The 24549-nt window shown below is 28.7% G+C and overlaps 1 protein-coding gene across 1 annotated transcript; it reads right to left on the bottom strand.

Moving 5' to 3' along the window:
- Positions 1-10939: 10939 nt before the first annotated feature.
- LOC118051999 (U-box domain-containing protein 19) lies at positions 10940-13436 on the bottom strand. Its single transcript, XM_035062805.2, has 2 exons — positions 11214-13436; positions 10940-11155 (listed from the first exon to the last, which is right to left on the bottom strand). The coding sequence occupies exon 1, from the start codon at positions 13333-13335 to the stop codon at positions 11281-11283; it is 2055 nt and encodes a 684-aa protein (XP_034918696.1). The 5' UTR covers positions 13336-13436; the 3' UTR covers positions 10940-11155; positions 11214-11280.
- Positions 13437-24549: the final 11113 nt, after the last annotated feature.

The raw sequence follows: 24549 nt of genomic DNA, 5'->3' as shown, positions 1-24549 counted from the left end.
TATACATGGATTGAAACAATCCAAACAACAACAATCCAAGCAACCTTAATTTTAGATTTTTCTATTTTGATTTTTATTTCAAATATATAGATTGCTTCTTTCATATCTTTCATGAAAAAATTATTGAACAACTAGATTTTTACTATCTTGAGTGAAGAAAAATCATTTCCTATTAATAATATGTTGTCTCCATGAAAACAACTTCATTTTCACTATTTTTTATTGGCAAATTACTTAGATTAAAAAATTTTAAATTGTGTCACATACAAATCTTCTTAAAGATTTTTATTCAGGAAACAACTATGATATCTATTTGTCAAATCTTATGATATGTAACTATAACATGTAAAATTCTTATAAATTTTAACATAGTTATAACCAGCAATAAATATAACATAATTTGAGAGAAACACCTTTTTTTCAAAGGTTACTTAAGATTAGATGTAAGTGAAATTTGTATCTTTCTTCTTGGCATGATATGTAGTTGCTTTATTTTACTGTCCTTGAAGTGATGCGAGTGTCAAAGAGAAGCACAGGGAACAGGAGATAGTTTTGTTCCTTTGCAGAGAAAAGCAGAAAGGGAAGGAGGCCTTTTTTGTACTGTCGTGCTTTTGATTGTCCTCTTTCTAGAGAGAGATCTACTTGCTTTAGTTCCTCGGGATCGCCATTAAATTCCTTTTCGTGTTCTATGCTTCTCCACGAGCACATGGCAACAGTTTTGATGGAGCTGGAACAACAAAATTCTGGGGGCAATTACTGTCCTCCCTTGAGTTTATATTAACTCTCTGTATTTTGTTTGAAGATTCGAGTTACACAAGGCGTAGCCTCGAGGAAATTTATTTAAAAAACTGAAATCGCAGCTAATGTATATATATATAAAGATTGAACAAGGAAAAGGTCTGAGCAATGCCACAAAACAATAATTAATTCAACTTCAGAAATCATAAAGATGGTTGTCAATGAAATAGAAGAGAAGAGAGGAGAAGAGATGTGAATGGATGGATGACATGATGTGAATGTATTTGTGCTGCTTCGCCTTGTGGTTTTGGGCTTATGGCCTGTTTTCAAAAAAAAAAAAAAAGGGTATTTTATTGGAGAAAATGAAAGGAAGATAACTAATCTGGGCTATATATACTGGATTTGGACCGTGGCAAAGATTAATTTCCACAAATCATTATGGTCCCTCAAATTCTGACACTTGATCAAATCATATATCATTTTGGTTCAATTGAGCCCTCTAAAATATAATCACGTTGAAGTTGTTCTATATATAAGTTACCATTACTCGACTCTCATAAGGGATTATGAATGGTCCATATGTAAGAAAAAATGAAAAAAATGTACATTAATTGAAGTTAAACATAATGATGTCTTATGATCAAAGTTAAGGGTAAATTGAAATTGGAAATATTAGAATAAAAATGACGCAGCACACATATCACATAAATTACGGATTATTCTTATTGTAATTTTATTTAATTATCAATATTTTCTAGAATTTATTAGAATTATATTAGGGATTTATTAAGAGATTGGTAATAACTCTAAGATTTTTTTTAGTCAATATCATTATAATTTTCTAGTTTTTTATTTAAAGAGTTTTAATAACATTTTGATGATGAGAAATGATGAATAAGACTTAAGGTGTTCTTATAAGTTTTTCTTATATTTGTTTTTAAGGATTAATAAATTTCATTATATGTTATATGTCAAAGAATCAATTTAACTTTTAAATTATTAGGTGAGGTTTCAAGATATGATTTATATTATTATCTAACACATCCTCTCAATTAAAAGCTCTTTTATACTTGAAACTTGCATAAGCGCACATTACTTTGTTTTTATTTTTTATCAAATAAATAAGAATAGAGAAATTCAAAATCGTGACTGCTTGATCATCAAGATTTAATACCATGTCAAAGAACTAATTTAACCCAAAAACTTAAACTATTAGATAAGATTACAAGATATAATTTATATTATTATCTAATACCATGTCAATTGATATAGAAACATGATTGAATTATTAAAAATGGTTACCTTTCTCAGATCTATGATAACATTATCGAAGTTAATCTCTAATTATATACTTGCTAAGCAATATGATCAGGTTTTGTAGAACTACGGACCAACGATGCCACCAATGGTTCTAACAGTGCCTGTGTCAGTCATCTTCGCAACTTTCTGATGAATTTCTGAAGAAACTCAAGCCCTCTCTCTCTTTACTCAGAATTAGATCAGGAAGTTAAAGCGTGCTATATAAAAGGAGGAGGAAGACAAGCAGATCTCTGATCTGTTTGTGCAAGAAAACCTGGCCAGGACACAGTTGGAGATTTGATTGGTTTGGATCAGGCCTTAAGGGAGCTCGATCCGCTCCCTATTTCTCAGACTCGGACCTTGCCTGGATGCATGGAATTCGCAGGAAAGCTCAGCTTTTCCTTATAAAGAAGTGGCTAGACTTGTACCCTTAATTTTCGACTTGATTTTATGGTAAATATATGTTATCTGTGGTCATTATATTTTCTCTAATTAACTAATATGTCTGAAATTAGTCTATTATTTTCCCTTGCCCAGATATGATGATATTAGCTGGTATATCATAAATGTCATAGAACAGGCCGACAGACAAACAGCCCAGAAGATGATCCTTGCTGATATTATCCAAATTTCGAATTCGTTGATATATATAGCTAATTAAAGAGTCCAGCATTGTCACAAATATATCCTCCCCCAATTTAAGGTCAATCTGTCAAGGTGATGTGCTCCCGATCAATCCATCTTTTTACTTTTATCTGTAAAATGGAGAGGAGAGGAAGAAAAAAAAAGAAAAAAGAAACTCTCCTGTCTCTAGTCAAGGTCATGCCATGCATGAGATAAGTTGATTTTTATGTTCTTGGCCCTTTGTAAAACGTTGTTTTTTTTTTTTCAATTTAATTTCTTTAATTCTAATTTGTGATATATATTTTTTTTTAATTTGGTCATCATTCTTTTGATATTTTTTTTTTTAGCCTTTTGTTAAATTTATTTTTCTTTTCAATTTCATCATTTAATAAAAAAATTTGTTTATATTTCTTATTTCAATAATAATCCTCATTCTTTGAATTGTTTTTCTCTTTTGTTAAATTATTTTTGCTTTTCAATTTCACCCTTATAAAGTTTATTTTGTAATTCAAATATGATTCTCAGTCTTTTAACTGCTGTTTTTTTTTTTAAAAAATCTTTTGTATAATTAATTTTTTTTAATTTCACCTTTTAACATTTGATTGATTGGGAATTAAGTTTCATGATTTTTTCAGATAGGATGCTTTCAATCTATTAACTTGATCACATTCTGAAAAGTTTACATGGCTTTTTTTTTTTTTTTTTCAAATAAGCTTTTGTGATTTTCTTTGTTTTCTTTTCTATTAGATTATCCTAATCTCATAATCTAGAATGTGGGTTTGGTTAGATGATTAATGTTAGCTCAATCCTGATTATTAGGGTTATATATTTATCATGCTAACCTAGATTGACTCGACTTAAATTTTTTAGTTCCCTTGTTTATACAACTTCATCCTTCTATATTTAATAGGTATGCTTTCTTTTGGGAAAAAAAAATCTTTTTTTCACATGTTATCTTTATCACCTTTTTAATTTGGTACATTTATTGTTGTTGTCTATTTTTTTATTGTCTAATTAAAATAAAAAATCAACTTATTTAAATCAAGTCTACGACCTTAAAAAAAAAATCAAGGACACCGATGAAACTGATTTTTTGTTCGACACTTTGAAATATCTGGGTCAAAATTAAATTCCCTCTTCCAAATAATTAATGATGCACTCCTATATTCCCTCTTCCAAATAATTAATGATGCACTCCTATATTCCCTCTTCCAAATAATTAATGATGCACTCCTATATCAATCCTGTGTGTTCGAAGGATCAAATCCTTTTAGATGCTAGTTCTAAAATTCAGTCTTATAAAGTCAAGGAAGAGAGCAAGACTTTTTTAACATTTAATTTGCCCCTTGAGGTTAGACAATAGAATGTTATTAATTATATGCACCAGAATTATAAGACACAATCAGGTTCAGCCTGGCTCAAAGTTTACGTTATGGGTTGCGTAGATTAATCAGTAGGTTGGACGAGTGAATTCAAAGAACGATCAGTTTGAAGTAAGGCCTGGGCTTGGACCATGTTCATCAGGTTGGCCCGCTAGAGTAATGTTTTATAACTAAGATAAATACAACTAATTAAAACAATTAATAGAACTATTGTTTTTTGTTACACAATTAATAAAATGTTTAATGGAAAGCTTGATTAATTAATACTTGAGCTCTGTCCATGCTGTCCTTTCCCTCCGTATCCATGGCAATTTAATTGATTTTTATTAACCCAAGTCTTTTATTATTTTCTTTTATTTTTTTTTAATTTTATGTGTTGGATTAATTAGAAATTAAAATTAACGAATCGGTAATTAAAGATAGTGAGGTATTTTCACAATGTTCATGCATTATTATTAAATTGATTTAGAAAAATTTAATCTTTTTATATTTTTAAATTGTATGACTCAATTACCCTAAAAAAACAAAACAACAAAATGTAACATTGATTTGCTTTTTAAAAAAAAAAAAAACAAAAGCTTTGTGGTTTTTTTTATTTTTTTTTCAAGTTATATTTATCTCATTATATTGATTGTAGCTTCGACGTGTTAATCTAAATTGACTTGATATTTTTCATGATGTTGCTTTTTTTAAAAGGGATTTTAATTTTTTTTAACACCATTTTTACAAAAAAATAATAATAATCCAACCCTGTAGTGTTAGTCAATGTCTAGTTTTTAATAACTAATTAAAGAGGGGAAATCAATGTTCCCCTCCACATAAAATACTGGAATTTGGAACAATACTTTTTTTTTTGGAATTTTAATTTTATTTTTTTATTTTTTTTATTTAATATTAAATTTATTAATGATTGAGCTTCATAATTGCTTTTTTATGAAGTTATTCGAATCTCATAACCTAAGTTATGAATTTTATGGGTTAACTCGGTTGACTTAGGTTTTTTAGTAATTGAATTTTTTTTCAATTTAATCCTTTATTATTAGAAATTAAATTTCATAGTTTATTTTGATTTGCTTTCTATGAAATTATCTTAATCTTATGCCGTGAGTTAGGGGTTTCATAGGTTAAACCAAGTTAGCCCAAGTTTCTTTTTTTTTTTAATTGATTTTTTTTTTAATTTCATCATTTAATTAATATTGGATTAATTGAGAATTGAACTTTGTAATTTGTTTTGATTTTTTTATGGGATTATTTCGGTTTCTTGTTTTAGGTTTGACATTTTAATCAAGGTTGACTCAGGGTTTATTTTCATCTTTTAATTGATTTTTTCAATTGTATTATTCAACATTAGATTGATTAAGAATTGGGCTTCAATATTTTTTTTATTTTTTTTCTGTAAGATTATCACAATCTCATAACCTGAGTCATAGATTTTATATATTAACCTAAGTTGATCCAATCAATCCAATATGTTATCGTTTCAATATTCTTTTTAAAAAACATATTATCTTGATTTTTTTATATATAGTCAAATTATGTTTGTTTTTTTCTAGTTATTCAAGTTGTCTCAACATTGGATTGATCTAGTCGTTATTCAGGTTATTTTTGAACTTGTCAAATCCAAAGGGACATATTGAATTAATCTTTAAACAATACTTGAATATTGAAAAAAAAAAAAATTAATCTGGCATGTAATGTAGCGCGAATAAACGATCTAGTTTGCTTCTATATATCATCATAGTTAAGTTTCTTTTTATAAATATAATGATATTTAAGTTGAACATTAGTCTATAATAATAATAAAAAAAAAGTTTGTAAATAAATAACTTCAATGTTTTAAATATAATCATTACTGAAGGTTTTAATGCTTCACCTTTCCAAAGGTTGACCTGTCGTAATAATGTTATTACACATAAAACAAAATTAATTCAACCACTTTCTTCTTTAATTTTAGCTTTTTTTTAAGAGAATATAAATTGTTATATTTCTAATCTTATTATTGATTTTGAATTCAATCATTTGAATTAAATTAGAAAGATAAAATAATAAGCTAAATTATTTTCATTTTTAACATACACTAAATCATAATTATTTAATTTGAATTCAACAAACTCAATAACCTAATAATAGATCCAATCTCACCTTTTCTTTCTCTTCAAATCTTACCGAGATAAATCCTCATTGATTATAATTTAATGTCTTAACTTAATTACTCTGTGATGTTTTCTTTTCAAAAGTTTGACTTCTTCTCTCTTTTTTTTTTTAAAAAAAATCTATCTTCTTATTACTAAATCATAATTATTTAAAAAAAAAAATCTATCTATCTTTTTGATTTTTTTTCGATACTCTTTTAATATTTTGTTGATTTTGAATTCGTCATTATAATTTGTTTTGATTTATTTTCTTTGAAGTTATCACAATCTCAAATAAACATCTCGACATGTAATTGATACTCAATTTTATGAAAAAGATTTATTATTATATTATTAAATAAAAAAATAATTTAAACAAACTAAGTTTTTAAACCTGATGAAGTCTATGATCCGAGCTGTTAGTTTGGTGTGTTAAAATGTGAAGTTTAGGTTAATTTAATATGTCGTTATCTCAGTATTAAAAAAAAAATTCATCTAAATATTTTTTGTAATATCAAATTATATTTTTACTAGTCATTCAGGTTACATTTGAACCTAATAAGTCAATTGAGTCATGTAGAGGTAATTCTCATCCGTGTTAATTTTAAACCTAAGCTATGCAAAAAGTCAAGTTTGAAGGTTTCAAGATTAACTTGATGGGTCAGGTTTAGTAAAAATGTCATATAGTTTTCATTTTTAATAGAAAATCCATTTTTCAAAAAAAATTTCTTTCGAATGAATCCTTTTTATTTTATCATTTAATATTTGATTGATTTTGAATTGGATTTCATAATTTGTTTTGGTTTGCTTTATATAAGGTTATTATAATCTGAAAAAACACATGCTAGTATTTGGCTAGTGTTTAATTTTGTTAGAATTTAATTTCATTATTATATTATTAAATAAAAAATATTTTAAAAAAACAAAGTCATTAAATCTAGTAGAGTCCATGATCTAAGTTGTTTGGCCAGTTAAGTCACAAGACCCAAGTAAGTCTAAGATGTTACCGTCTTAATATTAAAAAAAAAATCACCTTGAATTTAAGATTGAACCGTTGAATATTTTTTTTGTAACAATACCTAATAATTCTTTGTAGCCTTGATATATTTTTTTTCTTACATTTTTTTTAATCCTTTACACAATACAGGAAACTAGTTAACTAATTCAAGTGTCTCTTCCTCCTCCACCCATGAAAAGAAGAAAAAACTCAACCATCTAGGTGGTGGCCTAGTGGTAAGAGCTTGGGATCAAGAGGTTTGCTCCCTCTGTGGTCTTAAGTTCGAGCCCTAGGTTGCTCATATGATGGCCACTGGAGGCTTACATGGTCGTTAACTTCAGGGCCCATGGGATTAGTCGAGGTGCGCGCAAGCTGGCCCGGACATCCACGTTAAAAAAAAAAAAAAAAAAAAAAAAAAAAAAAAAAAAAACTCTTGAGAAATATAACTTAACTAGATCAGGTCTTGGATTTATTTTGTAGAGGTCACTAATTCGAGTGTCACTAATCTCAAAGTCACTGGAGAATTATCTAGTCGTTAATTTCAGGGTCTTGAGAGATTAATTAAGGTGCCTGTAAACTAGCCCGAATACCTATTGTTTCTAAAAAAAATCATTACTTGAAAAAATAAAATAAAAACAAAAACAAAAACATAAAACCTCACGAATCTTACTTGTAAAAAGAGATACATCATCATGAATCAAACAAGTGAGAACACATAAAGAGAAACGAAAACAAAATACATAACGAAAAAGATAAGATTTATTGTTAATAATAATTAATAAACTTGTCTATACAATTTAGGGCATATTTGTAACTTTTGTCTTTATCTCGATGTGCACAATTTAGAGATGCCAAGTGGATTTAGATTTAAAAAAAAAAACTAAAAAACAAAGGCACAATCCTGTAGATGCCGAATTCCATGATGAATTAAAACCAATATATCTATATAGATTATACTTTTTTACAATGGGTCCTGATTCGCGCCACTCATCAGTGATCATAATCTTAAAGCCTTGTCCACTTGTGATCCTTAACAATGTTATGTATCATTTATTCATGAGTGAATAGATTATCTGAAGAATAAAAGAGAGAGGGAGAAACAAGTTAAATGTCCTCCAAAACTTTATTAGGATGTTTATGGCTTGATCAGGAGGTGTGCCTGTGATATATTATGACAATTCCATGATGGAAAATGATGTTTTCCGTGTTCATTCTCTGCTAGAATTCTAGTGGAGATCAAGCAAATGAGTGGTTAAAGAAATGTTCATGGCTAAGATATTTTCATAAAAGTAATTAACTTAATGATAGACAATGATGTAATAGTGATAGAAAGGAAAGGTAGTGGTTGTTTGGTATTATAATTGCAGGTGAGGTTCATACGCAGCGATAATTTTTATTGTTTGGTTATAACCAAAAGCCATAATTTTTTTGATAGGATCCACCCTTTATGAGGGTGTGTTGTAGGTTTACAAGAAGCAGCTCTTTGTTGCTTCTTATGCCGAGAATTTACCAATCATGCTTCATTGTTCTGGCCGAACCGATCTGGTTCAAAGCTAAAAATGCATTGAACCAGTTCGACCCAACAAAAAAAAAAAAATATATATATATATATATATATATTAATTTTAATTGTATTTTATTTGAAAAAATAGTGTTAAATATTATTCAATGACACTATATAAATTAGATAGAGATCACTTGATGACGTAATATTTTCAGAATTTGATCACAATCCTAATTTTGTTCCTGATTATACTTTACCTGATGTTGTTGTGCTCTTAAAAAATTTGTGAAAACTGTAGTCCTTGTCGGATGTATTTCATACGTGATGGAATTGTAAATAGTTTAATGGAACAATAAAAACTATTTTATATAAAGTATTATTTATTTCATGATGTAATAGCAATAATTAAATCTATAATATTTAAATTAAAAACCATATATATATATATATATATATATTAGCATGATTATTATTACAATTATTATTGTTATTATTGTTGAAAAAATAAAAACCATTATCTTGATTTGAAGGATATAATTGAAACTATAAAAACTTTGACAAAAAGATCAAGGAAAACAATAAGAAATCAAAAGAAAAGAGACCAAATTGAAATCACTATTATCATTGAAAGAACAAAAATCATAAAATTGATTTGAAGAATCAAATTGCAAGCCATAAGAACTTTGATAAAAGAGCAAAGAAAAAACAATTAAGAAATTAAAAGTAAAGGGGATTGAATTGAAATAAAAAGAAAGAAAACAAAAGAAAAAAAATGAAAAAGAAAACAAAATTAGAAAAACATCTTGTTAAATCCTATATATATATAGGATTTTATAACCTCAATTTCAAAAGCATTCTTAACTAAACACATTAAACTACTTTTTGTTCAACCAGAATTTCAACAACAGTTTTAACCAAACATATATTTTTTCAAACCAATCTCAACTAAAAGTACTTTTTATAAAATAATTTTTTTTCGAATTACAACCACAATAGCTACCGCAATACCAAGCAAATAAGTGGTTAAAGAAATGTTCATGGCTAAGATATTTTCATAAAAGTAATTAACTTAATGATAGACAATGATGTAATAGTGATAGAAAGGAAAGTAAGTGGTTGTTTGGTATTATAGTTGCAGGTGAGGTTCACACGCAGCTACAGTTTTTGTTGTTTGGTTATAAGCAAAAGCCACAATTTTTTTTTATAGGACCCATCCTTTATGAGGGTGTGCAGGTTTACAAGAAGCAGCTCTTTGCTGCTTCTTATGCTGAGAATTTACCAATCATGCTCCGCTATTCCGGCCAAACCGATCCGATTCAAAAATAAAAATGCATTGAACTGGTTCGACCCAATAATATATATAATTGTATTTTATTTGAAAAAATAGTGTTAAATATTATTTAATGACACTATATAAATTAGATGGAGATCACTTGATGACGTAGCATTTACAGAATTTGATCACAATCCTAATTTTGTTTCTGATTATATTTTACCTGATGTTGTTGCGCTCTTAAGAAATTTATGGAAACTGTAGTCCTTGTCAGATGTATTTTATACGTGATGGAATTGTAAATAGTTTAATGGAACAATAAAAAATATTTTATATAAAGTATTATTTATTTCATGATGTAATAGCAATAGTTAAATTTACCATATTTAAATTAAAAATCATATATATATATATATAACCTCAATTTGAAAAGCATTCTTAACCAAACACATTAAACTACTTTTTGTTCAACCTCAATTTCAACTACAGTTTTAACCAAATATATATTTTTTCAAACCAACCTCAACTAAAAGTACTTTTTATAAAATAATTTTTTTAAAAATTACAACCACAGCAGCTACTGCAATACTAAACACATCTGTTGTATCTATAGTTTGTCAATAAATATTATTCCAAAGTATTTTAATGAAAATTATATATATAATCAGTAAAGCATATTAATATATATTTTTAATCATTTAATAACAAATTAAAGTCGCAACTGAGTCCATCAAGTCATGAGTGGGAACCTAATTGTCGCGGGTTCAAGATCTAGAGTGAGAATTTATTTTTATAATTGTGGTAGAAAACATGTTGGTTTTCAATTTTGTTTTATAAATCTTGTGTATTTATTTTTTATTTATTGAAAGATATTTTTGAACTTACTTGTGTATAGCAAAAATCAAATTTTGCTGATAATAAAAAAACCACTTTGCAATGCATAATATCCGCAACTAAAACCATCCATGAGACAAACCAAGCATAAACGCCATAGGCAAATAAAATATTGAATTTGATTGCTAGAAAACGTATATCACTCTCACGCCATCTTATTTAGTATTACAAAAAAAATAATAAAAAATCAAAGACACCTGCATGTATATGGTATCTAATTACTGAGCAATATTCAGCGGATACAGCAATTAGCCCTTACAAAAACTGAGCAAATTGCATAAAATTCAAGGAGGAAGAAAATATTATCCTCGCCTTACAAAAACTGAGCAAATTGCATAAAATTCAAGGAGGAAGAAAATATTATCCTCGCTTTGTAATGTATGTATGATGTATTTACAGTAAAAAAATATAGGAATAGAATCTAGGATGAACAAGAGTTACCACACATGAACTGGTCGTTCACATGGAACTGCTGAAGCAATCCTTCCTGAAGAGCTTGTTTCATGAAATTTATGTAGAGTTTTTATCAGAGCACGAGCCTTGCTGCTACCATGAGGAGTCCCATCTGATAGAAGTGAATATAGAGAACTCATGAGAGAATGGTCCTTGGCTAAAATCGCAATCGCTTCTGCACCACCGTTTTTGCACAAACTTAGCAGAACAGTAACGCAATACTCACGGGCAGCTCTAGATGGCGAAGATTGCAAGATCCTTGGGATTGTAGATAAAGCCGAAGTTTGCAGGATTGCTAATGTCCCGTCAATACTTTCGGCCATGGCTGCAAGAACTGCTACTGAATCTGCTATAAGTTCATCGTTATCTGAGGAAGACAAAATATCCATCAACAATGGAATGGTACCGGATGCAAGCACCCTTTGGTGGTTCCCTGAGTGTAGAAGTAGCCCGAAAATCGCCACAACTCCATTCTTTTTGCCACAAGTGGTCCCATCTTTGATCAGTTCCACGAGGGTCGGAACTACTTCAGGTGTTTCTCCAATCAGTTTCCGATATGCCTTCACTGAGGCAAGGTAAAAGATTGTGGCGGCTGCCAGTTGCTTTGCTTCCAAACTCAATCCCCTTTGAAGAACTGCAAGAATCGGCTGCAACCCACCGCTCTCAATGATCTCTTTCTTACCACAAGTATGCTTTGAGAGCTTCAATAGAGCTGAGATAGCAATCTCTTGAGCATAGTGTTCAAAAGAAGAAGATAAAAGGTTAATGAGAGGTAAGATTGTGCCTGCTTCAATCAAACAAGATCGATTAAAAATGTTTGATTTTGCAAGCAACCGAATTTCATAAGCAGCCTTTGTTTTCTGCTCCCTTGAACCGAAAACTAGCCTTCTTGCAAGAAACCTCGAGAGGAATTTCATTTCCTCTGCTGCTGCAGGACTACCTGGAGAGATGGTCCCGGCTATGTCTCGACCTTGGCTTCCTGAATTGGATGCACAAATGCCTACATCGGTGCAGCACTGTTGGATTAGCTTCCGGAGAGTGGTGTTGGGGACTAACTCTGTGCTTGTCAGCCTCTCGCCTGTTTTGGGACAGGTCATATTTCCAGCTTTGAGCCATCTTTGAATCGAAGACCGATCATAAGTCTGCCCGGTTGATACAGTTACCGGATCAGTCATCAGCTCAAGTGAAATGGGGCATCGAAAATCTTCAGTATTTATGCAACTAGGGGCCTCAATGCCGTGCCTTGCATCGCTTCTATCATTGTTGCGATGATTCCAGGTCTCAAAAATCACTCCCCTGCAGTAGCTCATTAACCCCAACAAGCTGCTTAGAAATGGGACCTCTCTTTCATTACAATCTGAGCACTGAAAACCAATTTGTTCTTCCAAGAACTTGATTTCCTTGTTACAGTCATTCCAGTTTCTAATCTCTAGATGATCAAGAACCCGTTTCATAAAGCTGGAATCAGGCTCGGTTCCCTTCTCAAAATGATCTAATATCGAGAACACTTGTTTCAATGCCCATTCATCTTCAGGGTCTACCTCAACTTTGGCGTTGCGTGCTTGCTTTCCTACTAATTCTACCAACTCCTTCACTTCACCACCAACATCAATCAAACTCAATGGCAAAACATCAAGAGCTGTCGCAATTGCTCGAATTAGTGCTCGAAACTGCGTGGAAACTATTTGAAACTTGATTAGAATCCATAGTTTTGCACCTTCACGCGTGCAATCTTCCAACAAGAACTGGACCTTCTGAAAGGCAAGGTGGAGCTCGGAGAAGCAAAGAACAACCGAATCAGAAAGAGCCAATCTGCGGTCCCTTGTTTCCTCGAAAAATAGAAGAAGAAGACCGATTTGTCGAATGGTTTGGCGGGCATTTTTCCTTTGTGTAGCAAACAAATTTGATTGGTAATTGCATATGTTTTGAGAGAGATTGATTAAAGAATTGAGAAGGGTTGCCGGGGAGATGGCTTCACAAGGATGAACCGCCGGAAATGTGAGAATCCGGCGAACAGTTTGGTCAAATTTTTGAATCATTTGAAGTGAAAAACAGAAAGGAGGATCCTCTGTGTTTACTCTTCTGTTTTGGATGGGTTTTCTTCCTTTTCTTTGTGCTGGGTTGAAACTTGAGAGAACTACGATTGAGTTTGTCCTTATATAGGAGGGGGAGTGACTAGAAAGTCTTGCTGGACACGTGTTGAAAGATCAAGCTTCTAAGCACCTGTGATGACGGCTACATTCGACGTTAGAAATGCAAGAACACGTGTAGACACGTGGATAGATGGCGTTGGGCAAGAGCTGCTTCTTGGATCATGGTTATTTATTTTGGACAGGGCTCTGTGGGTGTAAAGACATGATAGAGTAAGATGATAACTGGTGGGTCCTACAAACCGCCTAAGGACACGTGGGCGAATGAGAGGACGACATGTTACTTGGGGAACGGGGAGTCAATTATTCAAAACAATGTAATAGGATGGCGATGACTTAAAGATATTATTATTGGAGCTTATTTTTTATAGGAAATATCGTGCACTCTAGGAAGCAAGGAGGAGACTTCATATGAAGACCGTTGACTTCAAAACAACGAATAGTATCTTTGTTTCATATGATTCTTGAAAAAACAGTTAGTTTTTTATATTTAGTGTATATAATGGGAGCACTTGTGCAGATAATTGGACTTGCTTTTATTATTATTATTACTATTATTATTATTATTATATATGGATATGGGAAATAAATTTTATTGTTAACATATTAATTTGGATAAATTAATCAACTTAAAAATAGATTGAAGAAGAATTGAATTTCAATCAAAGAATATTATGATGGTGATAAAGATTTAAAAAAAAAATTAAAGAAGAAAATGAAGATGAGGTGAACTCGGTTAGGCCTTGGCTCAACTGAGTCACCACATTCACAATATTTTTCCAAAACTCTTCAATTCTTTATATATATATATACTTGTTTGGATTCTATTACAGCAGCATGAAGAGCTGTAAGCTCTGTATATTAAGTATATTTTTTTAATATGCAAGGAGTAATATGTTGATTGCAATTAACAAAAATTCTCCTCTGATTGAGCTTGTTTTTCCTTGCAAGTGGTAATTGTTTCCCGATAATTCTTTATCAAAGAATTGATTATCTACTCATGTTATCCTTTGTATCTTCAAAGAACTAATACTTGACTTTAAAAATTCTTTTTTTTTGTTAATAATGATAAAATAATAAAAAATAATGATAAGAGATCAATGTTTTTTTACTCACATAAAGAGTGTCATTCAAGTTACTAGTCATTAGATTGGACGTGCTATCTCCTCTAAACTGTTAAATATCTCAAGGAAACTGAGTTATTCTAGCAATAATATGTATTTTAGCCACGATTATCAATAATTAAAGGATTATCTCTAACTATGGAAGCTATCCCTATTGGTGTATATCTCTTCTCAAAGGTGTTAGAATCTTACTAGGGGACCTACTTCCAACTATTTCCATGTCAAAATATTAGCATTCATATCCCCACTCTCCTGTTGAATTTTGCCAATTACCTCTACATCAAATTCTTTTGTAGTCTCTTCCTTCTCTTGAGATTCTCTTTCCTAAGACTCTTCATTTTCCGCCTCTTTAGAGGATGATGATAATAACGGCGAGGAATTTATAGCTTGTTTTTTCTTATTCTTTAATTGTCTTAAAGACTAGGGTCCGTCTATAAACAAGATAGATAAATATCAGTATAATAGCTATATTGCACATAATACAAGGAAAATGACAACATATTTTTTGTACCATATATATTATTGTCTAGAGAATACCCTTCGGCCAACCAAATAAGATAACATTGACAGTTATCAACAAGATTTTAGAACTTATTCTCCTTATTTGGACTCACTCCTCCAAGGTTTTACTAGCAGTGATTTGCCTTGAAAAATATCTTTCAAGGGATCTTGTATTCTTCCCTTAAAAGAAAAAAAGTAAAACCATGTCATACTTTTTTAGCTTAAGAAGAACTAGACGAAACTATAGTAATATTTAAATAGGTCAACAATAGGATTTTAGCCTTTTAAGTCTTAGATATTTGTTAAAAGATGCTATAGTCACCCATCTATTTAGGTGGAACTGACTCATATATAAATTATCGTAGAAAAATATATCTCTAACAAACTAGATTAGAAAAGGAAATACTCAATCTTAAACATGCACATAGATTCCATGATCTCAAAATCTCTAGTTGTTGTCTCTAATGGTTTATTTATTATTTCACGAGGAAGTGGATTCCTAGCATGATACCTTGCCCTCGTGTTAAATGTTAGCTAAGTAATAGCATTACTAGTTACAATGCTCTTATATGGATCATATGGTTGAGGTGAGTTAGATGTAGGTGTAAAGGACTAATATACTCTATGAGAAGATCTACTGCCTCTACTCCCACTAATATGATAAGAAGGATTAACTCACCCACCCCTATTAGTAGAAGCACAGCTATAGAATCTCCTTTACCAAAAGTTTTTTTTTTTTTTTTTGCAATCCAGCTAGACATATTTAAAATCAAGAAAATAAGAGCACGATTCCTCACCTCGATCTTCACACATAAAGGTTCACAACAAGTAATTCAAAGGAAAGAAGATTGTTATGCTGAACTAGAGAAGTAATGGCTATTTATAGTAGTGATTTTACTGACAACCATTAAAGTGATTCTAGAATGCCTAAGTAAAATGGTGAAGAGATGTAACAAGATTCCTTAGATAATTATTATCATCATGATGGACCAAAATTCTCCAGTATTATCACGTACACACCAATGTGAAAGATATTCTATGATTCCTAACATGGTCTTAGGCTTTATTCCCATAAATTTCAACCATAACATAACTAGCTTTCCTAGTTAGTTCACACCATTTCTTGTATATATCATCTTTATTTATTTCTTCCCTGCATATGGATTTTTGATAAGGTAGTTTTTTTTTTACAATTTACTTGGGGGGCATTGATAAAAAAAAAATGAAGAAGATGAAGATCAGGTGAACTCGGTTGGGCCTTAGACCAACTGAGACTCACACTCAACCCAACTGAGTTCTCCTTCTTCTCTCTCTCTTATTAATCTCCTTTTATTATTACAAGCTACAAATCTACAACTCTATATGAAGATATAATAGAGGAATAAGGTTATCACCTTGAAGTGCTGAAAATGTTTTTGTTATGGATGTTATATAGATTTTTTCATGTTTTTTCGCATATAAAATGTCAGGTTTTAGCAAGAGTAAGAGGACTCTTTTAACATAAGACAGAGAAAAAAATATTGTACTCTCTCTACGTATTGTCTTTACATTATCACTACCTAAAATCCCTAAACTGATTTTGGCATTGAAGGGTTTTTGAGAGATAACACCCTTATCTAAACGACTATCATCCGTAAGCTTAGATTCAATGAAGTTTTTTCAAGTTTTATAAAATGGTTTAAACTAAAAAGAAAACATAAAATTCAATAAATTAAATTATGTATCCAATAAAAACCACAATGTGGTATTTTTTACACAAGTGTGTGTGTGTGTGTGTGTGTGTGTGTGTGTGTATAAGTTGTGTTTGTTTTCCGCTAGCTTTTGCGTTTACAGTGAAACAAACACAGCAAGGTGTTTGGTAACAAACCAAACTGTATTTTATACTGTTTTAAAAAATTGAGTTTTAAAATGCAATTTTACATTTTTTTAAGAGAGTTTGGTAAAAATTCATAAACCTTGTTTGTTTTTGCGTTTCAAAAACGCTTTTAAAAATAATTGAAATTGTTTTATTTTTTCTTTACTTTAAATTAATTTTTTTTGTATTTTCAGATCATTTTGATGCGTTGATATCAAAAATAATTTTTTTAAAAATAAAAACTATCATTTTAATGCATTTCCAAGTAAAAAGCAATTTGAAAAGCAACTAGAACCACACTCTTAAACATAACTATCAAACATTTTATACATGTTTTTACTATACATAAACTTCAACCATAATTTTTACCAAACATGTATCTAAATCCAATTAACAACAGATAATCGTATTTTTTTAAAACTTATTTTTTTTAAATCACAATTATAAAAGCTATCTTAAAAACAAACACACTTATAGAATGTAAAGACTAAAAGAGCGTGAATAATTTGGATGAAACTTATTCATGTTGATTAAAAAAAAAAATCTTGCACCTAAGAACCACAACGAATTTTTTAAAAAGCTTGTTTGACAATATAGTTGTGATTGCTTTTAAAATAACTTTTAATATCAAAATACATGTCAATTGTATTTTTATTTTTAAAAAATTATTTTTGACATCAGCACATCAAAATAATTTAAAACACTGAAAATATATTAATTAGAAGTTAGTAAGAAAATAAAAAAATTAAATTTTTTTAAAAATATTTTTAAAACATAGAATAAACAATCAAAGTCAACTTGCATGGAGAGTTATATTGTATAACTTATATTCACATGGTTTCGGCTCAATAATACCCCAGCTAGCTCTGTCAGCAAGGCCGCCCGCCAAGGCCAGCTCTACTGCCCATGCAAGGGTGCATGCTGCTCTACAGTTTCCCAGGAAGGTCGACAGCATCACTCACTCTTTTGTTGTTATTATAATATTTATTACTTGTTTAATGAATTAAAGGGGAAAATACAAACAAATGCAGAAATTCATCTTTATCAGGTTTTTTTGTGACTAAAAATATTTTTTCTAGAATTTTCCAAAGTGAGAATCTTTGAATCTTGGCAAGGTTTCATCTGTGGACACAAAGTTTCCTATTAATTGCTGTCTTTTTATTTTTAAAGATGCTGTTTCTATATATTTTTAATAAAAAATAATTCAAGAAATAATCATTGCACATTTCGTATTTATCTAGATAGACAAGGCATGATGTTGACCAATGAAAGGAATGGCTTGAACGTGGACCAATCATTTAATGACAAATATTACGCGCTAGCCCTATCAGCATTGATTATGAACGTGGAAGGTTATGGTTCATGCACTCTTCAATTTAGTACGCGTGTGTATCTAGTCAAACTGTCAAGTCTTAGACTCTTAGTCCTACAGTACAGAGAGACACTCAAAGAAACAGTCTCTCTTTTAGCCGTGCTCGGTCAATTAAAAATCTTTCTACTCGTTTACTTTTTAATTTTTATTTTTAATATTAATTTATTAAAATAATTTAAAAATATTTTGAAGTAAAATAAAATTTTAAAATTTATATAAAAAAAAAAAGTTTGATATAACGTGTAAAAAGCAAGTGACCCAATTAGCATTAATTAGCAACATGTTCAATTTATTTCGTCTTCCTCTGTAATCGAGTAAGAACATTAATGTTTTATTTATCAAAGAACACTTTAATCAAATAAATAAAATAAATTATTGTTTGACCTAGCCGAATTATTCCGGTCATATTATTGGCTTGCCGACTTAGTCATTGAGTTAATAACTAGTTTTTTTTTGTCAGGCCAATCTTTCACTCAAATCTCTCCCTTAATTTACTTATTTGCCACTCTTTCTGGAATATTATTAAATTATATATATATGCTTACTGCCATCTTTTAAATAACTATAGCTCTGTAAGTATTGGTTTGGGATAATATTTCAATCGAAGGTTTTTTAAAATTTTAAGTTTTTTTTAATTTAAATTAATATATTTTGATATTTTTAAATTGTTTTGATGTATTAATGTTAAAAATAAATTTTAAAAAATACATATTATTTTAATTTATTTTTAAATAAAAAAACACTTTAAAAAACAACAACTATTATTTTTTCCAAACACTCTTAAACCCGTGTGTTTGGTATTGTGATAGATTTTGTGGTTGTGATTTGCAAAAAAGTTGTTTTATAAAAAATATTTTTAATTGAGATTGGTTTGAAAAATATATGTTTGATTAAAACTGTGAATGAAATTGAGATTAAACAAAAAATAGTTTGATGTGTTTGGTTAAGAATGCTTTTCAAATTAATGTTATAAAATAACTAAAAAAAACATATATTAATATTGATGGTTTTTAATTGAAATATTGTTGATTTAACTACTACTATTATTACATCATGAAATAAACAATACTTTATATAAAGTATTTTTTTATTGTTTTATTAAACTATTTACAATTCCATTACGTATGAATTTCATCCGATAAAAATTACAGTTTTCATGACTTCTAGATCGTGCAACAATATTATATAAAATATCATCAGGAATAAAATTAGGATTACAATTAAATTTTGCAAATGCTATGTTATTATAAAATATTATTCTAATGTAATTATGTTGTGTCATGTTAAGCACTATTTTTTTAAATAAAAATGATATCTAAAAAATTTTATTGAGTTTTTTTTTTATTTTAATAAGTCAAATCCAATCTAATATATTTAAATTTGATTTGGAACCTGTCCAGCTCAGAACAATGAAGACCTCTCCACTTATTTATGTGAATAGAAAAAAGTAAATTAATGAAGTCTCCATCTCTTCACTGTGTGGAAAGTGAATTAATTCACTCGTTATTATGACGTGAAAAGTGAAGGCTCGGCTGCTGTTTGCAAAGCATAGAAATTATGCTTTTGATAAGCTTGAAGTACAGTTGCAATTTATGATGGATCCCACAAAATAAAACTCTTTTTTTTATTTAACTAAATATTAATATTTGTGACTAACTATCAATTTCCCTCACAACCACAGTGGCAAACGGTCGTTAAGTACTCGAACAATCACAGCCCGCGGATTTAAGAAAAATGATGTTAACTGTTAAGTTAAAGTTAAAGCATTGGAGTTTTGAAATGGGAAAATTTTGAAAAAAATTTTGAAAAAATAAAAGGAAGAACCCATCTGTTTTTCCAATTTTAGAGTTTCGTTTTGTCTGTTGCTGGATTGATTCTCTAGGTTTCTTCTATTGAAAAATTAAACTCTATTATTTAAATAATGTTTAGTAATATTATATTATATGGATCCTCGTCGGCGTCGAAAGTGGCATCATTTATTATTTGCATCGTGAATGATTCCCTCATTGTGATTGGAGTTAAAGCATCAAATAATAATATATTAAAAAACTCTAAAAGGCGTTGGAAAGTACTGTAGCTTCCCCACGCCTTTTAATTATATGTAATATAATAATAATTATTATAATTATAATTATATTATTATATTATAATATTATTTTTTTCTCTTCTATAGTAGTTTTTTTTTCCGTTTTTTTTCTTTTTTTTTCTGTAGCCTTTTTTTTTTGTTTTTTTTTGGGGGCTTTTTTTTTCCCCACTTTTGTTTCTTCTTCATTTTTTTTACATGTTTTTTTTTTACCCAAAATTGACTTCTTTTTTTTAATTTTTTTCAAAATTATATTTACTAATTTTTTTAAATATTGAGCTGGTTGAAAATTTAACTATATAGTTTTTTTTCTTTAAAACATTGTGGATTGCTATAATGTTCTCATACATTTTTTTTTTCTTTTTATGATTTATTTATTCTTTTTTTTTTTTTCAAAATGGTCTTTGTAGATTTTATTTTTTTATATTAAGTTAGTTGAGAATTTAGCTTTGTAGTTTTTTTTTTTTAAAAAAAAAAAAAATATGGATTGCTACAGTGTTTCCCTTACATGGTTTTTGTTTTGCTGCAGTGTTTCCCCACATATTTTTTAAAAAAATTATCTTTATGGAATTTATTTTTTCAATATTGAGTTGGCTGATAATATAGTTTTATCTTTCCCCACATGTTTTTCTTTTATTCCAAAATTGATATTTTTTACGTTTTTTTTTTTTTTTTTAGAATTATTTTTGTTGATTTTATTTTTTTGGCTATTGAACTGGTTGAAATTTTAGTTTTTTCTTTAAAACACTATAGTTTTCCCCGCGTGTTTTTTTTTCTCGCTTTTGTTTCTTTTTTTTTACATGTTTTTTTTTTCATTTTTTTTCCAAAATTGACTTTTTTTTTAAATAGTCTTTGTCAGTTTTTTTTTTATTTTATATTGAGCTGGTTGAGAACTTAGCTTTGTAGCTTTTTTAAGAAAAAAAAAAAAACACTATTGATTGCTACAGCGTTTCCCTTACATGGTTTTTGTTTGTTTGCAGTGTTTCCCCCACATGTTTTTTTTTTTAAATTATCTTTGTCGAATTTATTTTTTTAATATTGAGTTGGTTGAGAATTTAGCTTTAGCTTTAGCTTTCCCCATGTTTTGTTTTTGTTTTTTTTTTTAATTTTTCCCAAAATTATCTTTCTTCTTTATATTTTTTTTTCATAATTATTTTTGTTGATTTTATTTTTTTTTACTATTGAGCTGATTGATAATGTAGTTTTTTATTTTTTTTCTTTAAAACACTAGATTGCTGCAGTGTTTCTCTACATAGTTTTTTATTAAATAACTTTTTTTTTTCAGAATTATCTTTGTCGATTTTATTTTTTTAATATTAAGCTGATTGAGAATTTAACTTTGTAGTTATTTAAAACACTGTAGATTGCTACAGTGTTTTCCCACATGATTTTAGCCTTGCTACAGTGTTTTCCAAATATGTTTTTATCAAATTTATTTTTTTTCATACTAAACCGGTTAACAATTTAGCTTTTTTCCTTAAAACATTGTTGATTGCTACAGTATTTTCTCATATGCTTTTTTTGTTATGTTTTTTTTTATAAATGGTCTTTGTTGTTTTTATTGTTTTTTTTATATTGAGCTGGTTAAAAATTACAACTGTAAATTTTCTCATGAAACACTATAGATTGTTATAGTGTTTCCATGAATATTTTTTTTCCTTTCGTTTTATTTTTTTATATTTGTCAAAATTATCTTTATTGATTTTTTTTTAATATTGAGCTGGTTGAGAATTATAGTTGTATATTTCCTCACAAAACACTATAAATTGCTATAATATTTTTTTAAATGATTTTAATATTTAGTTTGTTGAAAATTTAGCTTTAACTTTCCCCACATGTTTTTTTTTCATTTTTTTATTATTTGCTTTTTGCTTTTTTTTCTTCCAAAATTGTCATTTTCTTTTTTTCATTTTTTTTGTTTTTTTTTTATAATTGTTTTTGTCGATTTAGTTTTTTTTTTTAATATTGAGCTGATTGAGAATATAGCTTTGTAGTTTTTTCCTTTAAAATATTATAGATGGTAACAATTTTTTTTTATATGATTTTTTTCACAAATACACAATAATGCACAAGCATGCCACAAGCCCGCGGCATCGCGCGGGCATGTCACGCCTTTTACTAATATATTTACTTATTAATATATTATATTATTATAATTATTATATTATAATTATAATTATAAATATTATTATATTGTATTATATTATATTATATAACTATTTTTTTCCTTTTTTTTCTTTTAAATTTTTTTTTAATGAATTGTTTTTTGTTTGATTTAGTTTGTTAATGTTATTTTTTTTTTTTAGTTATCAAATTTTCATCATACGGATCTCGGGTTTGATGGGTTAGCCTGATTTGACAAGTTATTTTTTTCATTTAATTTAGTTTGTTAAAGTTAATTTTCTTTCTATTTAATTATCAGACTTTCATATTTTTCATGAAACGTGTCCCGGGCTTGACGGGTTAACTTGGTTTGATGGGTTAACCCAGTTAATTCTAGGTAAACCCGTCATTTGTTTTTCTATTTAGTTATCAAACTTTCATGATGTGAATCTCAGGTTTTACGGGATAACCTGATTTAAAGGGTTAACCCAATTAATTCAATTTTTTTTCTTTTTCTTCATTAGTTTTTTCTTTTCTGTTGATTTTTTTTAATCAATCTATTTAATTATCATACTTTTATGACACAACCTTATATCTAGACCCACATCCAATATTCTTGGGTTCGGTGTTGCAGCCAGGCTCACTTAAACTTGGGCAAGTTTAATTTTATTATTAATATTATAAATATTACTCTTAGGTCAGGTGTTGTAGCCAAACCCAAGTTTCTTGGGTATAACTTTGTAGAAAAACCCAAGATTTTTAAATTTTTATTTGTTTTAATATTTTTTATGCAAAAAAAATGACCCGCGGGATCGCGGGGTCAAGTGTCTAGTCTATAGACAATTATTTGTTGGGAAAATTATTTAATAAAACCAAGTTAAAACACTTCCAGTATAATAAAAATAACTAAAGGTTGTTGTCACTCTTTATTTTTAAGGCTAAGTTTTCCTTCTATATTAAATGCAAACTACTTTATCACACATACGCACTGGATGTTATTGTGTTTGGATTAAAAAGTTATCAATTAATTATTTGATTCAGGTTTATTTAAGATCTATATGGACTAGTCTTATCTGAAATTCCAAAGTAAAATACTGGTTGTGGCTAGAGAAAATATGAATAACTATAACACAATTTACTCGAGGTAAACTGCATTTAGTAGTTTGGATATGGTTTAAAAGTATTGATAAGTTCCTAACCGATAATCTGCCTATGGCTTAAAATAAAGATTTATGCTCATGAATAAATCTAACATTTTAAATTTACTATGGGCTCGTATGCCGAGATAATTTTTTATAGGAAGACTCTATGTAAGTGTTCTATTAGGATTCACCTATCCTGAAAAGTAAAAGAATTTTTCACAACTCATATATTATGATGAAAATTACTCTTAATTAAAAACTAGTGAATATCCTAAATAATTCTGAGAGTTTTTTACTCAACTCTAGGTACTTAAATACCACCAGCCTACTCATAGATCTAATATTTATACTAAAATATTAACTGTTAATTTTTGTTAATTTTTAAAAATTAAATTTTTTATGGTTATTGAAATATTGATCAAATTCTTAAGAAATTTTACAAGTTTATTGTAAATTTATATATAAACCAAATGCACAGAAATTTTCCAAGACAGTGCTAAAAAAAATTCTCTCCTTTTTAAAAAAAATGCAATTTTTAAAAGGATTGAAGTGTGTGTAACAACCAAAAATCATTTATTATTATTATTATTATTTATTCCTATAATGTCATGTTTGACAAAAACCCTTTTTAAAAAATCAAAATTGTTAAAATAAATCTAGGAGGTGTTTGTCAAATATTCACTTAAACCCAAAAAACTCTTACCAAAAACATTGTCAGCCAAAGAAGGTCTTAACCTTTGACCTAAATTTGACCTTACCAAGTTGACCAGAAATCTTTGGTCTGACCATAAATTGAACCAAAGATATGGTTTGACTCGAAAACTAAACAAAAAATAAAACTAAAATTTAAAATGAATCAAATTAAAAAAAAAAAACAGAAAAACTCATATTTTTTATCAAAAAGAAATCAAACAGAGAAAAAA

The sequence above is a fragment of the Populus alba genome, chromosome 15 (genome assembly GCF_005239225.2).
Source record: "Populus alba chromosome 15, ASM523922v2, whole genome shotgun sequence".
Classification (NCBI taxonomy): domain Eukaryota; kingdom Viridiplantae; phylum Streptophyta; class Magnoliopsida; order Malpighiales; family Salicaceae; genus Populus; species Populus alba.
Note: the sequence above shows the minus strand (reverse complement) of the source record. Positions and strands in the feature narration are given on the sequence as shown.

Excerpts from the sequence above, each read along its gene's own strand:
- LOC118051999 (XM_035062805.2), bottom strand. The coding sequence starts at position 13,335 with ATGATTCAAAAATTTGACCAAACTGTTCGCCGGATTCTCACATTTCCG.